The sequence below is a fragment of the Hibiscus syriacus genome, unplaced genomic scaffold (assembly GCF_006381635.1).
Source record: "Hibiscus syriacus cultivar Baekdansim isolate YM2019G1 unplaced genomic scaffold, ASM638163v2 tig00007179_pilon, whole genome shotgun sequence".
Taxonomy (NCBI): Eukaryota; Viridiplantae; Streptophyta; class Magnoliopsida; order Malvales; family Malvaceae; genus Hibiscus; species Hibiscus syriacus.
Genome location: NW_024062128.1, coordinates 152,704 through 175,778, shown reverse-complemented (window position 1 = coordinate 175,778; position 23,075 = coordinate 152,704). Strand labels below are relative to the sequence as shown.

The 23,075-nt window shown below is 35.7% G+C and overlaps 3 protein-coding genes and 2 pseudogenes across 4 annotated transcripts; 3 read left to right on the top strand and 2 right to left on the bottom strand.

Moving 5' to 3' along the window:
- Positions 1 to 4,325: 4,325 nt before the first annotated feature.
- Positions 4,326 to 22,135, top strand: LOC120201340 (40S ribosomal protein S11-like). 2 transcript variants are annotated; one of them, XR_005523642.1, is made up of 7 exons: positions 4,326 to 4,396; positions 4,475 to 4,515; positions 4,618 to 4,718; positions 5,043 to 5,187; positions 5,279 to 5,368; positions 5,488 to 5,642; positions 22,124 to 22,135. XR_005523642.1 is itself a non-coding variant. In XM_039201968.1 (6 exons), exons 1-6 carry the CDS (start codon positions 4,385 to 4,387, stop codon positions 5,576 to 5,578), a joined length of 480 nt encoding a protein of 159 aa, XP_039057899.1. In that variant the 5' UTR covers positions 4,326 to 4,384; the 3' UTR covers positions 5,579 to 5,707. The 2 variants fall into 2 exon arrangements, 1 of the variants encoding a protein (XP_039057899.1); XM_039201968.1 differs by lacking the exon at positions 22,124 to 22,135 and having other exon boundaries at positions 5,488 to 5,707.
- LOC120201338 lies at positions 8,615 to 9,608 on the bottom strand. The gene has a single exon (XM_039201965.1). The coding sequence runs from the start codon at positions 9,556 to 9,558 to the stop codon at positions 8,839 to 8,841; it is 720 nt and encodes a 239-aa protein (XP_039057896.1). The 5' UTR covers positions 9,559 to 9,608; the 3' UTR covers positions 8,615 to 8,838.
- On the top strand, positions 12,666 to 13,969 carry LOC120201294 (protein SRG1-like). Its single transcript, XM_039201932.1, has 4 exons — positions 12,666 to 12,905; positions 12,987 to 13,234; positions 13,302 to 13,626; positions 13,700 to 13,969. Exons 1-4 carry the CDS (start codon positions 12,669 to 12,671, stop codon positions 13,967 to 13,969), a joined length of 1,080 nt encoding a protein of 359 aa, XP_039057863.1. The 5' UTR covers positions 12,666 to 12,668.
- Positions 16,643 to 18,012, top strand: LOC120201335 (annotated as a pseudogene).
- LOC120201336 lies at positions 20,971 to 22,178 on the bottom strand (annotated as a pseudogene).
- Between the last annotated feature and the right edge of the window lie 897 nt (positions 22,179 to 23,075).

Below are 23,075 nucleotides of genomic sequence, written 5' to 3'. Positions count from 1 at the left end.
CGAGTGCTTACTGGACAGTTACTTGAAAAGAAAATCTGAGTTTTAGCTAAGCTAATGCGGTGTCCTGATTCATCACAAAACATGTCCAAAACACCCTTGATTATCGAAACTTGATCCAATGATGCTTTAGCAAACAACACTAAATCGTCTGCGAAGAAGAGATGGGATAACCCATGCCCCTCCTTTGAGAGATGAATCTCCTTCCAGTCATCCGAACCTACTTTCACCTTTATAGCTTGAGACAGTTTCTCCATACATAAGACAAACAAATAAGGCGATAGTGGATCCCCCTGTCGAATACCCCTCATAGGCTTAAAGGGATCTGTAAGATCCCCATTCCATAGAATCTGTGTTGACACAGATCTAACACAACACATGATACGAGAAATGAATACTTCCGGTAAGCCAATTGCATGAAGAGTGTTCTCGATATAATTCCATTCCAGGCGATCATAAGCCTTATCCAAATCCACCTTGATTGTCATCCATCCTATTCTACCTTTCTTCTTTGTCATCGAATGAATAACCTCCTGGGCAAGAATAATGTTATCTGTAATCTGGCGGCCTGGAACAATACTAGCTTGACTTTCGTCCACCCATTTAGGAAGAAACGGTTTCAAAAGACATACAATCAATTTAGTAATGGTCTTATAGAGAACATTACACAGACTAATAGGCCTAAACTGAGTAATTGAGACAGGATTATTAATCTTCGGGATCAACACCAACAGATCTGATTCACCCAATCAGCTAGATATCATCTTTTGAAAAATTGATCGATAAATCAAAAAACCGACCCACCAATTGTGTTCTAATTCTTCTGAAAAAACGTTGCATGGATTCCATCCGCGCCTGGGGCTTTCAAGGGAGCCATACTAAGGATAACACTTCTAACCTCTTCCAATGAAATATCACACACCAACGGCCGAAGAGCATCATCCCCATAACGAAAGAAATTGCCCCTCCCAATATCAATAATAGGCATCCTTCGCTCGCTCGTAAATAGTTTCTGGAAAAAATTAATTGCATGATCTTTGAGACGCACATGGTCACTACACCAAGAACCATCAGGAAACTTCAATATACTAATTGTGTTGTGCTTCCGACGGTTAATAGTCGATGCATGAAATAAAGAGGTATTCATATCCCCATTCGCGATCCAAGTGGTTATAGCTTTTTGGTTCTACAAGCTTTCTTCTTGAGCGAGAACTACGTTCAACTCCTTTTTAAGCCTCGTCTCTAGATCTAGTAGAGCATGATCATTGGAATTATCCACTGCTTTTTCAACTTCATGGATTCGAGCAAGCAACAAATTCTTACACCTCCCAATATGCCCAAACACCTCTTTATTCCACTTGGTACTTTGAGCTTGCAATTCAAGTATATTCTCGTACAAGTCTCTATCAGTTTTCCAAGAATTCATCAGTAAGTTTTGGAAATATGGGTGATCACTCCAAGCATCAATGTATCGGAAAGGTCGATTATTGGAAGCCTCCTGCTGCTCCCCAGACTTAAGAAGAATGGGTCGATGATCCGAACCCAATTTTTGGAGGTGAAAGACTTCAGAATTTTCAAAGTAATCATACCACTCAACATTGCAAATACACCTATCCAGCCTTTGAGAAAGGGTTCCACATTTCTAAGTGAACTTTGGATCTAAAAACCCCATATTAATCAACCCTGTATCAAACATAAATTCACCAAATTTTACGCAAACTCCATGGCGCCGTTGAGAACCACCTTGTCGTTCACCATAATTACTAATAACATTAAAATCCCCACCAAATAACCACGGCAACCCCGAACCTGGATCCAATTCTTTCAAATACCTCCACAACCTATTTCTAATCCCAATTGCAGGACTAGCATAAACAAACGTAATAAAGCATTGTTTTTCTCCATCCATCATTGAACACGCTGCATGAATATATTGTCGTGAAACAGCCAGGATAGTAATATGAAAAGAATTCTTCCAAAGTATCCATATGCCACCAGAAAACCCCGAAGCTTCAACACGATAGGAGAACTCAAAACCCGAGTTCTTTATAAACTGATCAGCATCAATACCACTAATTATTGGTTCCAAAATAGCAACAACATCTGGTCTTTTAGACTTCATCAATAACTTAAAATATCTATTGAAATCAGGGTCCTGAGCTCCCTGAACATTCCAAAAAATAACCTTAACCATAAGAAAAGGGGAAAGAAGATGACATGAAGGATTAGACGTGCATATTTGCTTTCTCTGACTGTTCGAACATAGTGTTCGAACGCCATTGGACCATATCACCGTCACCATCTTTTGAACCTTGGATTTCTGTGGATGGATTCTCCAACGTAATACTTGTTCGGTTAAGTTCAGAGTCTATAGCCGAAATCCATTCAGCTAACACTGGTTTGCTCGGCATCTTCGTATCTTTTTTCCTTGTCTTCAATCCCTTACGAGATAAACCTTTAACGGCAACAAGCCCTTGATTTTGGACTTTTATATTGGTCCCTCGAGCAGTTCTTTGGAAAATGCCTAAGTTATGATCCTGTGGGGCTAAGTTCTCATCATTTTCCGTCACCCTTATAGCCACATGTTTGTCTTTATTCAGGGATGAATCAACACTTGTAATCTTGCCTATTGAAGCTACAACAATACTATTTTTCGTTCGTTGTGGACCCGATACATCACTTCTTTTTGGTTCAGTAAAGTCTTTAGAAATTCGTCTTGCTTCCCCTTGTTTGTTAGATTCAACACTACTACTTGTCTTGGCATATAAATGGCCAGAAGAAGACATCGCTCCCTTATTATTAGTCCCCAACATAGATGGCTTTTGTATCGGGTTACTTCCTGGATTATCTCCAACTTGAATTTCCTGAAGGGCCTCAAAGCGAGAACCTGAATTATGAGCATTGTTTTGTCTCCCTGAATCCGAGCTTGCATTCCTTTTGACCCCAGTGTTCTTCCTTCTCCTATTCACCACTTGCATCCAGGGACCATACAGATCATCGGGTTTCCCAATATTTTGTGCTTCTTTTACTTCACCATTATCAACATTAGCTGTTTTACCACAATGTTCATGTGTGTGTCCATACTTTCCACAAGAATAACAAATAGTTGGTAATCATTCATATTCGATTAGCTGTCGATGACCGTCTATCACTATTCCAGAGATCAGTGGTTTGTCCAAATCAACAACAACCGCGAGTCGTGCAAAGCGACCTCTCTTCCCTTCTTCCGTATTATAGTCGACCCTTACCACCTTACCGATAGCTCCTGCAATATGTCCAAAGAGACTACGTGTATAATAGCGATAGGGTAAACCTGGTAGCCTCACCCACACCATAATTTTCATTGGATATTCCATGGCGGTAGAGAATTGTCTACTCTACGGTTGAACGGTGAGATAACTTCCATATATCATCCAAGGACCTCCTGTCAATACATGAGAAAAATCCTCCTCACAAGCAAAGCGAACAAGATAATAATCATTGTCAAGATCAATGAGGCTAATTTCCCCTAAAAGATTCCATAGTGATTTGATCTTATTCAGCAAGGTCTTATACCCAATTGTTTTCCCCAGTAAGCGAATAACCACAAAATTAGACAGTTTGACATCAATAGCATCGTGAACTCTATCGGAAAAACTAATAGCAGGCAGCTGGCCATCAACACCCAAAACTACATCCTCAGGGCGAATATTCACATCGAAATCATTAATCGAAATGGGTTGGTTACCAATTAGATTTGGACCCCTTACTATATCACTAAAAGAAGGATGACCGCTATTGAGCGTTCCAATTCCGTTCTCCATGTTCTTCGATCTAACATCCACAGGATCACCCAAGGGGGAATCAACTCCGTTAACGCCGGGATGATCGGGAGGGTATTGAAGAGGTGGGTCCGTCATTCCGATTCCGCCATCAGGAGGCCGACCACCATGGTCGCTGAATTGATCCATGACAGCAGGGGAGGCGAGATTCTCTGAAGGGTTGACTGCCATAACCGCTACTTTGATCAAATATTGATTATATTTTTTATTATTGATAATTAATATATTATAATAAATGGATTACTATCATATATATTATAATTAATACAATACCACCATATAATATAATTAACACAATGATATAAAATATATTATGAGTGGACCTAAATTCCATTTATTATATTACTGTTGTATTTAATTTCAACATTTTAATTTTATATATTATTTAATTAATTTGTGGGTAGAATCGTAAATGGCCCAATTCGATTAGCTGACCCAAACTCATCCATTGTGAAGCCGGGTCTATTAGATAGGTTAGGGTTTTCTCTTAGCAGAAGCAAACCTCCCTCATTTCAGCGGCGGCGGCAGCAGCAGCAGCAGCAGAAGAAGAAGCAGTGCTCATAAACATGGCCGAGCAGGTGCACACGCCGATCTACTCCCCCTCGTTTCTCTTTTATATTCTTTGATTCTCATTTTTCTTCTTCTTTTGATTGCAGACAGAGAAGGCTTTCCTGAAGCAACCGAAAGTGTTTTTAAGGTGATCTTAATACTAAACCATGAAAATGCTTTCACTTTCTTACTTTTTCGGATTTGGTTTTTTTGGATTTAGATGGGTTTTAATGAATGTCTCTTTTTTCAGCTCGAAGAAATCTGGGAAAGGGAAGAGACCGGGAAAGGGAGGGAACCGCTACTGGAAGAGCATCGGTTTGGGCTTCAAGACTCCCCGTGAAGCCATTGAAGGTTTGTTTTCTTCTTTGTGTATGTCTATTCAAATATGTGCTTTTGGCGGTATGAATGGTCACTGTATGCAAATTCTTCATAAGCTTTAAGTGTGAATTGGTAACTTACATCAAGTATCTTAAATATCATCTTTATTAATAATTGCTTTATCTATATCATTTACCCATGTATATGTTTCAATGTGTTTTATAAGAAATAAAGGATGATTTACTTCAATCTATTAACACCCAGAGCGAGATTTTTGTAAGGGAAATGTAGAATGTGTGTTTCTATGCATTTGATATTCGGTTAAATGATGTTTGTGTATTTGTTTTTTCCTTGAAGGAACCTACATCGACAAGAAATGCCCATTCACCGGTACTGTTTCCATCAGGGGTCGTATCTTAGCTGGTACTTGCCACAGTGCCAAGATGGTACGGACCATCATCGTTCGACGGAATTACCTTCATTTTATCAAGAAGTACCAAAGGCATGGTCCAGCTTCATTTTGCTCTATTTCCCCTTGAGAGTTTCTTATCTGCTTTTAGTTCTGAAGAAACATTTCCTTATTCTATTTCTAGGTATGAGAAAAGACATTCAAACATACCTGCACATATTTCCCCATGCTTCCGCGTGAAGGAAGGGGATCACGTCATTATCGGGCAATGCAGGTTAAACTCCTAAACAGAACCATCCTATCTCTATTGTCTATGAATCAAGTCATTGTTCCAGTTAGTTTGTAGGTAATTTTTGTTGTTTGTAATTTGCATGCTTCGTTTTCTAATTTCAGGCCGTTGTCAAAGACTGTGAGATTCAATGTTCTGAAAATGATTCCTGCTGGATCTTCTGGTGGAGGAAAGAAAGCTTTCACTGGAATGTAAGGTGTAAGTGTTTATACTTCGTAGTCCGAGGTTGTAGGAACATATGGAGAAGACGTTAAATTCAGTTTTCGTACGTTTTACTTTTAATGTTCGGATTTTGTCAAATTACAGCAAACCCATGTTATATCATGATCCTTATTCCCCCCCCCCCCTGAAGAATCTGTTGCTGAAAGTGTTTTAATGTTCGGATTTTGTCAAATTACAACAAACACTTGAAAAAAAAATTAATGCAACCTTTTAATTGATAAAAAATCGTCATTAATTATTATAACGTGGATATGATAATTTATAGTGTTGATATGATGATTTATAGTATTGAAGTGTAAGGAATTTTATTATTTTTTTATTTTTTTTATATAATTTAATGTTTTAAAATATTTTTTGTTTTTTATTAGGGATTAGATCAATCTTTAAATTTTATTAGAAAATTCAATAAAATTTTTAAAATTTTAAAAAGTTTAGCCGAACATATTTGTGAAAGGATGATGTTGTTACGTTCGACGAGAACGATGAGCACTGCTAATAATAATATCATTAAATTAATTTATAAAACGTTAAATTAATGAGCATCATTCAATCAAATCGGCATTTGCTTCCTCTCCTCACGTCTTGGGTTCAAATCCCACCAACAAATGTTATTGATTCAATTTATTTTTTATTCATTCTATTGGTGGCACGTGACACCATTTGATTTTGATTATATGGAAAATCTATTAAATTAAATAAAATATTACGAAAAAAATCAATCACATAGTGGCACATGTCACCATTTGATTGACGATTAAATTTATTGAATTAATTAAAAGTTAAGATCAAATTAATAGAATATGTAAGTAATGAGGACTAAATGTGTAATTATACAAAAAAAATTAACTGCCACATCATATCATTCGTTAATATTTAAATAGTCACATAAACCAATTGACAATATTAAAAAATCGGTGGTTAAAGTAAAAGTGTAAATAGTTAGGTAGTCAATAATATAATTTACACTAAAAACTAATGCTTTATAAATATTGTATTTTAATTAAATTATATTTAGATTTTTAACTAATGTATAATTATATGTTTAATACTTTATAATTTAAAGTTTTTATAAATTAATTTAATGATATTCATCGTTAACGATGCTCGTCCACACCTGGCGAGCGTATAGAATTTTTGTTTGTGATATTATTCACATATAAATTGATAGCTCGGATGCCTTCAATTTAGTTACAAATGCTTCCTCAGACAACCTCTACTTTTTGGCTCGTGAAATTGCTAAGACTTTTGGATCGAGCATGGATGGTTGATTTTCTGCTTATTCAACACGAAGCGAACATGATAGCTGTTTTTTCTTTTTAAGATTGTCTAACAATGGTTCGGACCAGCTGACCCTTTGCAACCCAACCCCGGATTCGATGCTCGCTCTTCTTAATCGTGATACCTTAGGTCCTCCTTATGCCCGTTTGAGGCATGCCTAATGTTCTTGCTTAGGCTCCTTTCAATTCCAAAAAAAAAAAAAAAACAATTATCAAATGAGAAGAGATTGATGGAGAATCCGCAAGAATAGTCGTATTATGAAAATTTTAAATTGTTATATATTATTAGATTTTTTTTTTATATTTTTATGAATAATTTATTTTCGTCACCTAAAATTTTATAAATTTATTATTTTTTAAAATTTTAAAAATTCGTATTTTAACATAATATCATGTGTTTCTTTATATATATAAGTGTATATTACATTAGTATTATAATTATTAACGATAATTTTTATTAGTGGAAAAGTCGATCAATTAATTTTATAAGTTTAAAAGTTCAATTGAATGAGAAGAATTCAAATAATTTAATATATATTTTTTAAAATAGGAGTTTTTAATCCTTAGCCTATTTTTTCTTGAAAGTATAAAGAATAGATATTTAAAAGGCAGAATAAAAATATTACAAACAGCTTTAAGAAAGAAACCCAACCATACCAACTGAATCAGGAAATATTCATGAACGGTAACTTTAACATACGGTTAAAAGAATATATCGGTTTTATTATTATTTAAATAATAAAATCGATAAAAATGATCGAAAATATTATTATTTCTTTCGATATAGGTAAACTCGAAAAAAAACTCGGTAAAAAAATAATGTTTTAAATAGCGTTTCATCGAAAATATTATTTTTAGCGGTTTTTTCTACCGCTTTTATTTATCTCGGTAATTAATAATAATAACAAAATTAGTAAAAATAATAATATTTTCGACTATTTTTATTAATTTTATTATTTAAAATAATAACAAAACCGATAACATATTTTTTTAACAGTATATTAAAACATCGCATTGTAAAACTTTCCGACTGAGTGATTTTCAGCCGCGCTATGGTACGGAGAATTTGGAATTCTCATCTCATCAATATTTTGATCCATTTATATTATAGTATATAAAAATACATATAATATGATATTCAGTACAGAACAAATAATATAATAGCAATATATTTCAATAATTTCTCCCCACTCCATTATTTCCCTTCGGATTCTCTCACTTCTTTGTTTGTTTTTGTTATTTTCTTGCCTCTTTGTTACTCTGCAAACGCTCAACAACTTGCTGAGGAGCTGAAAGAAGCAAGAAAAAGAAAGGGGGGGGGGGAAGTCAGAAATTTCCATTTCGTTTCCCTGCTTTTTTCTTATCAACATCATGCTTGTTAAAAGATAAAGAGCAGGTCAGCCATGAAATGGAGGACCTTGATGACAATTATACCAACAAAAAGTCTTGATATTTGATTTTAATTAAATCATTGTTTTTATCGAATAAAATACTGTTTTTTTATTATTTCGAATCAAATAAGGTTCGGATTTTATCTCAAAAAATCGGGTCAGATTTGGATATATATATTTTTAGGTCGGGTTGGCCCAAACCCGATCCATGCCCATCCCTAGTTCCATCCTTGATTGAAGGAGATCAGGTCCTCAGCAATTGCAAACTCAAATTTGGTAAACAATTTAGGTATTCTCTCTTCCTTTTCCTCTTATTCATTCAACACAAATGTATACATCAAACAAGCATGAAAGACAGAAAGTTGCCCATTTGAAAGATTACATCTCAAGCAAACCATAGATATTCAAGTTTATATAATTATAGAAAATTTTCGATGAGTTGAACTCCAAAAAAATGTAAAAATGGCATGCATATTGATGGTAAGAAAACTGTAGAAGAACCTTCTGTATGACCATATCTCTCACCTTTGCAGACACCAAAGCACAGAAAATATACATGTGTAAATCAAGTAGGTTTCATGTCCTGAAACAGTGTTTCCCAAAATGTATGTTCATCCAAGTCCCCACTACCAGCCTTGTCCTTGTTGCTGTCACCATGGACCTTCGGGCTCGGGCTCCTATTTGTATCCATCAACCTCTCTTGCGCCATTGCAACATCAACAGAACCAGATATGATGGGGCTCTTATAGCTGAACACCAACCTCTCCTGCAATTTCCTATCCAGTGGCCCTGATAATTTCAAGCTCCTAGGAGTCACCAGCAACTTCTCTTGTCCTCTATAATCCAAGGGACCTGATTTCGCTATTGTCCCGGTTTTCTGCAGCGGATGTTCAATCTTCAGCTCCTTGTTGTTCTTGCACAATGCTTCTCTCCACTTATCTTTATACGAAACCGGCTCCGGTGCCGGCAGCTGCAGCGCCTTTTTCGTCATGTTGTTGTCATGGTGAACCAACTTGTTAACATACTTGTTGAAGCACTCTCTTGTTTTGATGATTGCCAAGACGAGCTTGGACAAACCATTAGGGGCTTCCCTAACTTCTTTCCAAGCGAGCTTGAGAATCTCCAGCCTGTGTTTGGCAACGGAAATGCCCATGCTCTGAAGAAACTCATGGTTGAAGTACGGTAAATCCTCTCGTTCGAGCTCATTCCCAGAAAAGGCAAGGGCATACTTATAGACAAGTGAGGGCTCGAGGCCAGTTCTGGATAACCAGGAGTACCAGTCCATGGCTACCGGTGGTTGGATCCTATGTTTACAGAATTGGAGGGTTATAAGATGGTTGCATGTGAGCGGTCCAATACAAGTGTCCAAGTAGAGATTTAAAAGAATCAAGTAAATGTGGTGGGTGTGTAGGGATTATCTTTTCTGTCATCTTTAATTGAAATGGAGAGGGACGGGGAACCAAATTCATTAATATGAGTTTAGGGAACTTACACATCTTTTGTGAGGCCTTTCCATTGTCATCAACTTTTGTCCTTCCTTTTCTTCTGCGCCATGGCCATGGGGTGCATGTGCTATCCATCCCCACTGACAGTGACTGATATTCAAGAAATGCTACGTTACCCATTACATAGAGCTTATGGTATTCGCAAAATAGTCTTAATGCATCATCCTTATATATTTGATGTGAATAGTTTTATCTAATTTGATGACATTAATCGTTGACTAGATAAACTAAATCGCTCGTAGTTCACACTAAAAATAGAAACGAGTTTTACGTGGGCTGTTTTTCTCCTCTTTTGACATAACATGGTAGGGAATGGCAGCTTGGATATGGTCCTCCATAACTATCAAGCAACCTTTCTCCTTTAATTAGAAATTGATCTTTTATGTACCTAACTAAATATCCCAATACACAAGAGAATAGTTTTGTTGTGTCAAAGTTTAATTTAAGACTAATTTAAGACGGTTTCAACGTAAAATATTATCATATTCAACCTAAAAAATCATATAAATTTGTAATATTTTCAGTTGCAACCAAAAAGTTACATTATAAGGGTTTAGGGTTTATAGTCAAAAATATTACAAGAAAGGTAATGTTTTTCATTACAACCGAAATATTACTTTATCCAACCTAAAAAAATTAGGCTCTTAATAAGATTTTCGGTTGAATTTTGACATTTTTTAATCTTACATTAACAAATTATATTTTATAACTTTATCCAATACACTGTCAATAGCCTTTTTGAAGATAATAACTTTAGGTTAAATGGGGTTTAAGAAATCAAAACCTTAACTGTTCCTATCTACAAGCCTTGAAACATGTAAAAATTTGAGGAGATCAAACATAAACATTTATGGAATTAAAGATCGGTTTTGGTCGATAGATGATTTAAAAATTAAAAAATTCAAAATTCAAAAATTAATTTTAAAAAAAAAATGGGGTATGCAAAGCTCATTTTCCTGGTAAATATTTTTTTCATGTCAGCTGCGTGCGGTTACAATGATGCAATTAACAGAAGAAGATTATGGTTGCACTCAGTGAATTTGAGTCATATGTAGGTATAAACCATGGGTTCTTGGGGGAATTTCAACATCATTGTTCATCCTCAAGAAAGTTATGGTTTTACTTATGCTTCTTAGGTGACTACTGATATATATGCTTATTTCAAAAAATACTTGAAAAGTCTAAGGGCGTTTTCTTTCACGGCATATGGGATTACCAGGGGAATGGAATGTCATTCCTCCGTTTGGTTGGTGAGTAATCCTATTTCCCGATAATATTTTATTCCCAACAGTGGATTTTTTAGGGTATATTACCGGGAATGTGATTATTCTCTTCCCTTAAGTATTTTTGGATTATCGGCGTTTTGAACTAAAATGCCCTTATTTTTTTTTCAAAAATATTCTTCTTCTGTCGTTAAATAATAAAAATTCTACTAAGTTTAAATTATAAATTTATCCTTAAACTATTTTAGATTTACAAAAAAAAAAGTTCATAATTAAAATTTTATATGAAGTTCAGGGGTTAAAATAAAATTTTACCCTTTCATTAAACTTATTTATCTTTTCAATTTTGTAAAAAAAAATTATTTAAATTTTATGAATTTAAATTTTTTAAAGAAAATATATAAATTAATTATAGTAATATTATAGTAGAATTCAACTTGTTAAAAAAACAAATATATAATAAGAATAATTTGGTAAAATATACATTCTAATAATCTTTTATTCTTTTAACCAAACACTGTAATCTTACATTCTTGCTGAACGAACCAAACACAAAATATAACATTAATGTTGTTATAAATATTATTTTCCTTACAGGAATATTTCCAGTAATCATATTCTCCGGTAATCTTTTATTCCAACTGATAATCTTATATTTCGTGAACCAAACACACCCTAAATGTGATAGGATTAAACTTATAAAAAGAATGTTAACTTTTTGGATGGAATAGATCATAAAACTTATAAAAAAACATTTTTAGTTTAAAATTCTATTAAGTTATTAGAAATCTTATTTTCCTTACAGTTAATATATGAATAAGTAAATATATAAGGTACAATATGGCAAAACTCACGAGATATTGCTGTGAAAAAAAACAATTCACGTGATAATGCTGTCCAAGAAATAATTATTCAAATGATGTGAATTATACAGTGCATGGATTGGTCGCCATGCAAGCCAAACGAGATCATAGGTTGCCATACACTCGGTGCGACCTTGTAGGTCGCCATGCAAGTGGCTCGAACTCCTCCGTGATTCTGTTGAAATCACGACAAAGGTGGCTCTGCCTCCCTCACCCCTGTCTCCCTCATGCATGCAGCAATGAAATCACGACAAAAGTGTTCTATACGAATTGTGGCGAGAGGATGAAGCTTTGCTACGAGCTGTGGTGAGAGGATGAAGCTTTGCATGCGCCATGCACATCGGAAGAGGTCGCCTGCATGCAGTGGGGAGCAGGCGAGCATGCAGCGAGGAGCAAGGCGCATGACAAGGTCGCCCAGCGTGCATGGCGACCTACCATGTCGCCTGGCGTGCATGGCGACCTACAAGGTCACCCGAGGGCATGGCGACCTATGCTGGGAAGCTGCCACGCCGTAGGTCGCCCGGAAAGTATAGCGACCTACGGCCAACACTGTGCAATTCGTCCTATTTGAACAATTAATCTTGGGAGTACGTTATATCGTTAAATAAAAAATTCGAGAACATTATCTTAAAAGTTTTGCCGGTACAATACCAGTTAAAAGAAACGTGTGTACAGAACCTGTTAACTTTTCAAATAATAAAAATTAAAAGTTAACTAATCTAAAAAAACGTGTGTACAGCAGCTGTTATCTCTTCAAATTTTGGAGAGACAAGCAGCAAAATCATGTTGAAAAGCCTAAGAAAAATGGAATCAGAGGCGCCAAAGCTAGGGAGGTCACTGTTGGTGCCTAGTGTCCAAGAGTTAGCAAAGAAGCCATTGCTAAGACTCCCACCTCAATACGTACGTACCGATGAAGACTCTCCCATCTTATCTCACACTAATTCGTCGCCACAAGTTCCTGTTTTAGATATGCAAACCTTACTCTCCCAACATGAACTGCAGCCGTTGCACCATGCATGCACAGAATGGGGTTTCTTCCAGGTACACATGTTTTCTCCTACCTATCTGCACCTTGAGATTTCCTTTCAGGCTTGTATGAGATTAAAAAGATGGAACTTGCAGTTAATCAACCATGGGGTGAGCTCTTCATTGGTGGAGAAAATGAAGACGGAGACCCAACACCTTTTCAATCTTCCAATGGAAGAGAAGAAGAAGCTTTGGCAAAGACCAGATGAATTAGAGGGATTCGGGCAGGCTTTTGTTTTTTCTGAAGATCAGAAGCTTAACTGGGCTGATATGTTCTACATGATCACCCTTCCAACTTATCTCAGAAAACCTCACTTATTCCCTAATCTCCCACTCACCTTCAGGTTTCTCTATCTGTAGTAAATTTATTCTTCTTCTCTTTTCATATTTCTTAAATACTTTTGATTGCAGGGAAACCTTGGAAGCTTACTCTGTGGAACTGAGAAATCTTGCCATGAAACTATTGGAACTTATGGCAAAAGCTTTAGGAATGGACTCTAATGACATGAGAGTGTTGTTTGAAGAAGGACACCAAGCGATGAGGATGAATTATTATCCACCATGTCCAGAACCAGAGCTTGCAATTGGTCTCAACTCTCATTCTGATGCTATCGGCCTCGCCATTCTACTCCAGATCAATGAGGTGGAAGGTCTGCAGATAAGGAAAGATGGGGTTTGGGTTCCCATTAAACCACTTCCAAATGCTTTTGTCATCAACATCGGAGACATTATGGAGGTAATTTTTAACTTACATCCACCAGCTCTATATGGTGAGCAGATGAATAGGATTTGGTGTTTTGACTTTGCAGATTGTATCCAACGGGATTTACCGAAGCGTTGAGCATCGTGCGACGGTGAACTCAGTTAAAGAAAGGATATCAGTTGCTGCATTCTACAGCCCGAAATTGGATGGAGAAATGGGTCCGGCCCCAAGCCTGATTTCTCCACAAACTCCGCCGCTGTTCAAGAGAACAGGCGTTGCCGATTACTTCAAAGGTTATTTCTCCCGTGAGCTCCATGGAAAATCCTATGTGGACGTCTTGAGAGTTCAAGATGAGGAGCAAATCAAAACGAAATAACATTATGAACCACAATATGTATCACTTTTGTTAAATTATGTGTGGTATTTTCTTTTAATATTATTAAAATATTAATTTTTAGTATATTTTTATTATTATGTTCAATAATTTTGATAATTCAAATACTATAAAAGTTAATTATACATGTTTTTTAATTATGATCTTTATTTTTCAGGTAAAAATATAATTTTTGTACCTGTAGTATACCCAATTTATCATTTTTTTCATATCGTATTTTCATATTAATTTAGTCATCGAAGTTGCTCCATTACATCATTTTATACCTTATCCTTCACTTAAAACCCTAAATTGAGAGTTTTAAGGTATAGATTAATATTTAGGGTTTAGTGTTTACAAGTTATCAGATTACGATTTAGGATTTTAAATTAGAAGTAAGATATATAATGATGCAATTAAACAACTTTGAGAATTAAATTAATGCGAAAATATGATGAGTATATATCAAGTCTTCATGTTAAACAACGATTATATGTCATATCATAATATTATTGTACATCAACTTGCTTTGATAATTATTAATAGATACTATCTTGTTTCCCCCTTTATACACATCAATCATCATCCTTAAGATTAAATGTAACATTTACTTTTATGATGAATATTATTAAAAACGATAAATGATATTTAAGTTTTCTTTTGTATATTTTAAGTATATAAAATTTAAAAATATTAATTTTAGATATAACGTTTGCTTTTATGATTATATTAATTAAAATTAATTTATCTGTAATCATATCATTTTATTTATAACAGTCAACATTATCATTTTTATTTTAAAGTTACTTTCTTACATTATATTCTTACAAGTGACATGTATTTAAATACTTTTTCTAAAAGAATTATAAAATAAAATAGGCATGAAATTATTATAGATTTCTCTATATTTTATTGACTCTTTAGATTCGAAATTAGCGTATCTTAGTTTGGTAAATGTCACTTCATGTAAGTTGATATATTTTAAAATTGAAATCAAACAATCAAAGAGACAGGTTTTTTTTTCTTTTCCTGTTATGATTAGGTTAGAATTTTTTATTATTATTATTAAACAATATCATATATACATTCATGATAAATATGAGCAAAATATAATGACAAACTATTAATGATAGTCTAATGAGTAAAAGCGAAAATTGTTGAGGCAACGACATAATTATGACATCCCTGAATACAATATATAGAGGAGGAGAATTTAAAGAATATCCAAAGCAGACGAATGAAAAACTAATCTCCTCTTAACATTAATTTTATCCGATACATATATACGAAAACCAACGAAATGTTACATATAAACGGCCACGCATTAGGAAAGCAAACAACTAAGAAAACTTATAGAAACATAGTCCAAGAAGAGGACCAATAGAAGAAATATGTACCGGGAGTTTGAAGTCACAAATGGCTGTCCCTTTTTTCCAATATGTATGGGGTAAGGGGGAGGTAAGATAGTAGGCTACCCCCAACACCAGGTTGAGAGCAGCTTCCGTAAGAGACCTCCGAATTATGAAATACCCTCCGTGGGACTCGATCCCACGACCTCAAGGTTAAGAACCTTGTGCTCTACCAACTGAGCTGGATGATCCTAATATACTTTACTAGAGAAAATACCAAAAGAAAACATTATAAATACAATAAAATACAATTAAAAATTAATAAAATCGAACAACTATCAATTAAAAAAAATGACAGAAAAGGTAGGGGAGTGGCCGAACAAAGCCGCCACCACTGCCCTTGACACAAAAGAAATATGGTAACTGTAACAAAGAAAATTGATCGAAAGTATTAAATATTAAATTATTATATAAGGTTAAGCCTAAATATTTTTTTTAGTTGCACTAGACCCATTAAACTGTTAAGTCACAATCAAAATTTAACTTAAATGAATATATATATATATATATATTAAATTCAAATTAATATAACTACATTTAAAAAAATTAGTTAATTCAATCCCGACGGAATTAATCGAACTTTGTTCAGTTCAATTAATAATATTTTAAAAAAAATCGATTCAATTAATAATTAAAAAATTTGATTAATTCAATTTTAACAAATTCATTTAAATTAAAGATCGAAATAACCATTTGAATATACAATGAGTGGTGTTTGACAATACTTGTATTTCTGAGAAGCTGCAGTTTAGTTGATGTACTCGCAAAATGCTGGTATTGACTTTTTCTCTTGGTTCTAAGTTTACTGAGTTCATTTTTTCGAGTTTGCTGTTTTCTGAGTCGGGAATATAATCTTTTAACTTGTATGTAAAATGCATCAAGCTCCATCAAGTATTTAACCGTAAAATTGAAGAACACAAGTCAATTTCTTAGTTTTTGTGCTCTAGTGTTAAAGTTATTGAAAAACGATAGGATTACCGTCCAACACTTTCTCGGTCATCTTTTTCAGTGTTAGCGGCTCAATTCAGATTGTTCCAGTTGAATACTTCCTTATTGTCGTGTTCCAGTTGAATACATCCATTATCACTTTTGATGTTACTTCTTCCCTGTTATTGTCGTGTTTTGGTCTTGTAATCCCTTTGCTGTCTTGTTTCTGCTTTGCTCTGTCTGCACCTTTGGCACAATATTCTACGTATGTGGCTGACTATCCAATGAAGTATCTTCTACTTTTCAACACACGCACACACACACATATTAATTGTCTTTAAATTTAGATTATTTGGAGAGGTAGCAAAGCCACCATTAAAGCTATGAAATCAGAGGCACCGATGATAGGGAGCTCACTCTTGGTGCCGTGCGTCCAAGAGTTAACAAAGAAGCCATTGAAACAAGTTCCACCTCGATACGTACGTACTGATGAAGACTCCCCCATTGTATCTCCCACAAATCCTTCGCCACAAATTCTGGTTATTGATATGCAAAACTTATTTTCCCAACAAGAACTGGAGCAGTTGCATTTTGCATGCAGAGAATGGGGTTTTTTCCAGGTACTCATTTACTTCCATGTTTTAAGATAAAAGTAGATTGACATTTGACAGGATTGCATGAGAGATTAAAAGATGGAACTGTTTTGGTTGCAGTTAATCAACCATGGGGTAAGCTCTTCATTGTTGGAAAAAATGAAGATGGAGACCCAACAGTTTTTCAATCTTCCAATGGAAGAGAAGAAGAAGATTTGGCAAAAACCAGATGAGTGGAGGGATTTGACAGGCTTTTGTTGTGTCCGAGGAGCAGAAACTTAACTGGGGAGATATGTTCTACATGATCACCCTCCCTACATATTTGAGAAAACCTCACTTATTTCCCAATCTTCCATTACCCTTCAGGTTCTTTTGATCTGCATCTGTCAACGATTTATCACTATCCTTTACATTGATGGGCTAAATTTACTGTTCCTGTCCTTGAGAGAAACCTTGGAAGCTTATTCTGTAGAACTGAAAAATCTTGCCATGAAACTATTGGAACTTATGGCAAAAGCTTTAAGGATGGACTGTAATGACATGAGAGTGTTGTTTGAAGAAGGGCACCAAGGGATGAGGATGAACTATTATCCCCCGTGTCCAGAACCAGAGCTTGCAATTGGTCTCAACTCTCATTCTGATGCTGTCGGCCTCACCATTCTACTCCAGATCAACGAGATGGAAGGTCTTCAGGTAAGGAAAAATGGAGTTTGTGTTCCGATCAAACCACTTCCAGATGCTTTTGTGATCAATATCGGAGACATTATGGAGGTAATTATTAATTTATTTGTGTCATTTTCTACTCCATATGATCAAGAGATGAATAAATTTGGTGGTTTGAGTTTTGCAGATAGTATCCAACGGGATTTACCCAAGCATTGAGCATCGTGCGGCGGTGAACTCAGTTAAAGAAAGGGTATCAGTGGCTACCTTCTACAGCCCGAAATTGGATGGAGAAATGGGGCCGGCACCAAGCCTGATTTCTCCACAAACTCCACCACTGTTCAGGAGACTAGGCGTTGCTGATTACTCAAAGGTCTTTTCTCACGTGAGCTCAGTGGAAAATCCTATTTGGATGTCTTGAGAGTTGAAAATGAGGAAAACAATACAAAATAAACGCTAGGGATATTAAATTGGAGTTTCGACCTAATAATGAATAATTCTGAGATTATATTTGATATAATCTCATTGTATGATTTCCTCCCTACAGAATTTCCCCACCATGTTCGTTGGAGTTAACCACTTATTCTTATAATTGAAATCTAAACAATCCTCTCTGGCTCCAATTCCTCCAAATCTTGTGGCAATTGAGACTTCATCATCATCAGCCTGATCATCACCATTAATAGAAGCTGCTGATTCAAAACACTTGTTAGTGATGAGAAGAACTCCCTATCTGCTAAACCAGCTGTTCTTCTCTGTAAAACATTGTATATTGGCTTTGCTTTGTAGCTAATTGTGTTTCTTTTATTAAGTTGAGTGATAATTATATTCATACGACATATTTATTGAAATTCGAATTCATATAATATAAGGAAACATGAGTATATTTAATTATTCAATAATTATGTAATTTTTGATTTTGGGTTTTTATAGAATTTTGTAAAAGGTGATTGTTTGAATGGGCCAAACATAACAAATCATTGCAGAAGACAAGAAGAAGTATAATTTGTGTAAACGTGTATTTATTAGGCACCGCATACTCTAAATTCAGAGGTTGCAAATCATCCTCAAAGCTTAAGAAAATGAAATCAGAGGCACCAAAGCTAGGGAGGTCATTGTTGGTGCCTAGTGTCCAAGAGTTAGCAAAGAAGCCATTGCTAAAACGTCCACCTCAATACGCATGTACCGATGAAGACTCCCCCATCGTACCTCGCACAAACCCGTCGCCACAAGTTCCTGTTTTAGATATGCAAAAGTTATCTTCTGATGAGGAATTGGAGCAGTTGCATCATGCATGCAAGGAATGGGGTTTCTTCCAGGTACATGTTTTCTCCTACGTATATCCTGCTTTATTCTTCCGTTTCAAAACTATCGACTGAGATTACGCAGATAATCAACCATGGGTGAGCTCTTCATAGGTGGAGAAAATGAAGATGGAGACCCAACAGTTCTTTAATCTTCCAATGGAAGAGAAGAAGAAGCTTTGGCAAAAACCAGACGAAGTAGAGGGATTCGGGCAGGCCTTTGTTTTTTCTGAAGATCAGAAGCTTAACTGGGGAGATATGTTCTACATGGTCACCCTTCCAACTTATTTGAGAAAACCTCACTTATTCCCTAATCTCCCACTACCCTTCAGGTTCTTTTGCTCTCCATCTGTCAATAGTTCATCACTATCCTTTACTTTGATGGGCTAAATTTATTGTACCTGTCATTGCAGAGAAACCTTGGAAGCTTATTCTGTAGAACTGAAACATCTTGCCATGAAACTGTTGGACCTGATGGCAAAAGCTCTAGGGATCGATCCTAATGACACGAGGATCCTGTTTTAAGAAGTGCAGCAGGGGATGAGGATGAACTATTATCCCCCATGTCCACAGCCAGAGCTTGCAATTGGTCTAAACTCTCATTCTGATTCTGGTGGCCTAACTATTCTACTCCAGATCAACGACACTGAATGTCTCCAGGTAAGGAAAGATGGGGTTTGGGTTCCGATCAAACCACTTCCAAATGCTTTTGTGATCAACATAGGAGACGCTATGGAGGAAATTATTGACTTATTTCCATCATTTTCTGCTCCATATGGTCAGCAGAATATTTGGTGTCTGAGTTTGCAGATTGTATCCAACGGGATTTACATCCCGTTAAAGAAAGGATGCCAGTTGCTGCGTTCGACAGCCCGAATTGGATGGAGAAATGGGACCAGCACCAAGCCTGATTTCTCCACAAAATCCGCCGCTGTTCGAGAGAATAGGCGTTGCCAATTACTTCAAAGGTTTTTTCTCCCGCGAGCTCCATGGAAAATCCTACTTGGATACCTTAAGGCTGCCATCGAACCAGTAGTTTTAAACGTTTAAATATTTCAAAAGATATATATTAGCATTCCAAAATTAATAATTGTATTATAAACAGATAACGCAGAGGTGTATAGAATTATGATGAAACGACCCAAGGGATTTGATTCATGGTATTCTCCGACGTGATTGGGAGGTAAGGGAAAACAAGATTGCCGATGCATTGGGTGGTTCAAAACGTGGTAATCCCATTGGGTGGTTCGCCTCCAGATTTCCTGCAGGCTATGCTTGAAGAAGATAGCCATAATTAGTCAGTCTTTGGTCTCTGTATTAACAAAAGAAAATTAATCAACCGAACAACTTTTGTTTACCGTCAGTGCAAGGCATCATTCGTACAATAAAACCAAATATGAGATGGAATTCTTAGAGACAGATGTTGAGAGCTAAATGCAAAGATAATTAAAAAAAATTGTAGTTGTCACTCCGAAGTGGAAGAAGGAAAAGGGAGATTTTTAGATGTGTGATCTGTTATCCGGATATCATTTTATATGAGGTTTTTTAAAATAAATTGAGATAATTAAAAGATTATATTTATTTAGAATTTTTTTAATTAATTAATAATATATACCCTACCGTTGCAAAGAAACCTTGAAAGATTATTATGTAGAACTGAAAAATCTTGCCATGAAACTGTTGGACCTTATGGCAAAAGCTTAAGGATAGACTTTAATGACATAAAAATAAAATACACACAAAATATAAAATTTAACGTGATTCGATTTTATTTCGACGTATAAAAGGAATAATCATCGGCTAGTAAAAGAAAAGGATCGAAAAAGAGAAGGATAATATTCTTATAAATGCATGGAGCCTCCTGCACCCATGTGCAACATCGCTACAATCAGATTCAATAATCAATTTACCAAGATGTTTTGATGCTAGTGCAGCATATGCAGTTGGTTTTGTTATGTACTGTTTTGGTTTTATTTTATTTCACAAACACACTTAGAATACTAATATTTAAAATTTATTAAATTAGAATACTAATATATATTTTTAAAATATCAAACTTTTAAAACTACACTTCTTAGGCAGCCTTAAGGTATCCAAATAGGATTTTCCACGGAGCTCGCGTGAAAGAAAACCTTTGAAGTAATCAGCAACGCCTAGTCTGGAGTTTGTGGAGAAATCAGGCTTGGTGCTGGTCCCATTTCTCCATCCAATTTCGGGCTGTAGAATGCTGCAACTGATATCCTCTCTTTAACTGAGTTCACCGTCGCACGATGCTCAACGCTGCTGTAAATCCCGTTGGATACTATCTGCAAACTCAGACACCAATTATTATTCATCTGCTGATCATATGCAGCAGAAAATGGTGGACCTAAGTTAATAATTACCTCCATAGTGTCTCCGATGTTGATCACAAAAGCATTTGGAAGTGGTTTAATGGGAACCCAAGCCCCATTTTTCCTTACCTGGAGACCTTCCGTCTTGTTGATCTGGAGTAAAATGGTGAGGCCAACAGCATCAGAATGAGAGTTTAGACCAATTGCAAGCTCTGGCTGTGGACATGGGGGATAATAGTTCATCCTCATCCCCTGGTGCCCTTCTTCAAACAAGACCCTCATGTTATTAGGATCCATCCCTAAAGCTTTTGCCATCAGGTCCAACAGTTTCATGGCAAGATTTTTCAGTTCTACAGAATAAGCTTCCAAGGTTTCTCTGCAATCAATTATTTAAGAACATTCAGTTGGAAGGGTGATCATGTAGAACATATCAGCCCAGTTAAGCTTCTGATCTTCAGAAAAAACAAAGGCCTGCCCGAATCCCTCTATTTCATCTGGTTTTTGCCAAAGCAGCTTCTTCTCTTGCATTGGAAGATTGAAAAACCGTTGGACCTCCATCTTCATTTTCTCCACCAATGAAGAGCTCACCCCATGGTTGATTAACTGCAGTAGGGCTCCATCTTTTAAATTAAAACCCGAAAAACTCATATAATACTGCTTAATCTCAGTGGATAGTTTTGAAACGGAAGTATAAAGCAGCATATAGGTAGGAAAAAACATGAACCTGGAAGAAACCCCATTCTTTGCATGCATGATGCAACTGCTCCAGTTCTTGTTGGGAGAGTAACTTTTGCATATCCAAAACAGGAACTTGTGGCGACGGATTTGTGTGAGACACGATGGGAGAGTCTTCATCGGTACGTACGTATGGAGGTGGGAGTTTTAGCAATGGCTTCTTTGCTATCTCTTGGACACTAGGAACCAACAGTGAACTCCCAAGCTTTGGTGCCTCTGGTTTCATTTTTCCTAGGCATTTCAACATGATTTTGCTACCTCTGATTCAATTTAGAGTATGTGGTGTGTATTAAAAACCAACAAAATTCTATTGCCCCAAAAATTATCCCCTAACTGTGTCCTACCAATTCTTTTATGACACATGTCATCAATTATCGTACGGAAATTTAAAACTTATATGTTTTAAGAAAAATATTGAATGAAAATATTAATTTATTATATAAAATATATTTAGTTATTTCATTTACATATTATATTTAAAAGTTAATTTAAAAGGTAAACTATCTATTTGGTCATCCATCTATTTATGTATAACTATTTTAATCATCATTTTTTTTTCCAAAAATCATTCTTAATATTTTGTTTTATTTCTATTTTGGTATCTCAACATTAAGTTTAATAATTAATCACCGACGTATCTGAATTAAAATATTTCACGGCTAATTATTGATTTGAACGTAGAAATATCATTAGTTGAGAATATCGTCAGTTACAACGATATCGAAGTACAAGAGGAACATCATAAGTAAAATCCAACGGCGACGAAGTGGTTCTGCAAACTTAGTCAAAGTATGATCCACACCCATTAACAAAACGACGGATGGAGCAAATGCAAAAAGATGGATGAGAATTTAAAATATGCCGAGTCTCAACCAAAATGAAATGAAGCATAGAAAAATCAGTCACGTAGTGCAACACTTGATTGATAATATTGGAGGTGTCACTCTGAAGAAGAACCTGCGAATAACCCATCTCAGCGATAACCCGAAACCCATAACAAATATCATGTGCCTCTATGATTCCACAATCTCGGGGCCCTGTAATACATTCTTCACGACCAACAAGCATAAAAGCGTGAATCCCCCATCTCGTCGGCGGGAATCCCCACCTCGTTGTCCGCCGATGCAAATCCCCTCCCCCTTCCT

Coding starts and splice junctions, on each gene's coding strand:
- LOC120201340 (XM_039201968.1), top strand. Junction 4,516..4,617: donor CAACCGAAAGTGTTTTTAAG/GTGATCTTAATA, acceptor CTCTTTTTTCAG/CTCGAAGAAATCTGGGAAAG. Junction 4,719..5,042: donor TCCCCGTGAAGCCATTGAAG/GTTTGTTTTCTT, acceptor TTTTCCTTGAAG/GAACCTACATCGACAAGAAA.
- LOC120201338 (XM_039201965.1), bottom strand. CDS start 9,558: ATGGACTGGTACTCCTGGTTATCCAGAACTGGCCTCGAGCCCTCACTT.
- LOC120201294 (XM_039201932.1), top strand. CDS start 12,669: ATGGAATCAGAGGCGCCAAAGCTAGGGAGGTCACTGTTGGTGCCTAGT. Junction 12,906..12,986: donor CAGAATGGGGTTTCTTCCAG/GTACACATGTTT, acceptor TGGAACTTGCAG/TTAATCAACCATGGGGTGAG. Junction 13,627..13,699: donor ACATCGGAGACATTATGGAG/GTAATTTTTAAC, acceptor TTGACTTTGCAG/ATTGTATCCAACGGGATTTA.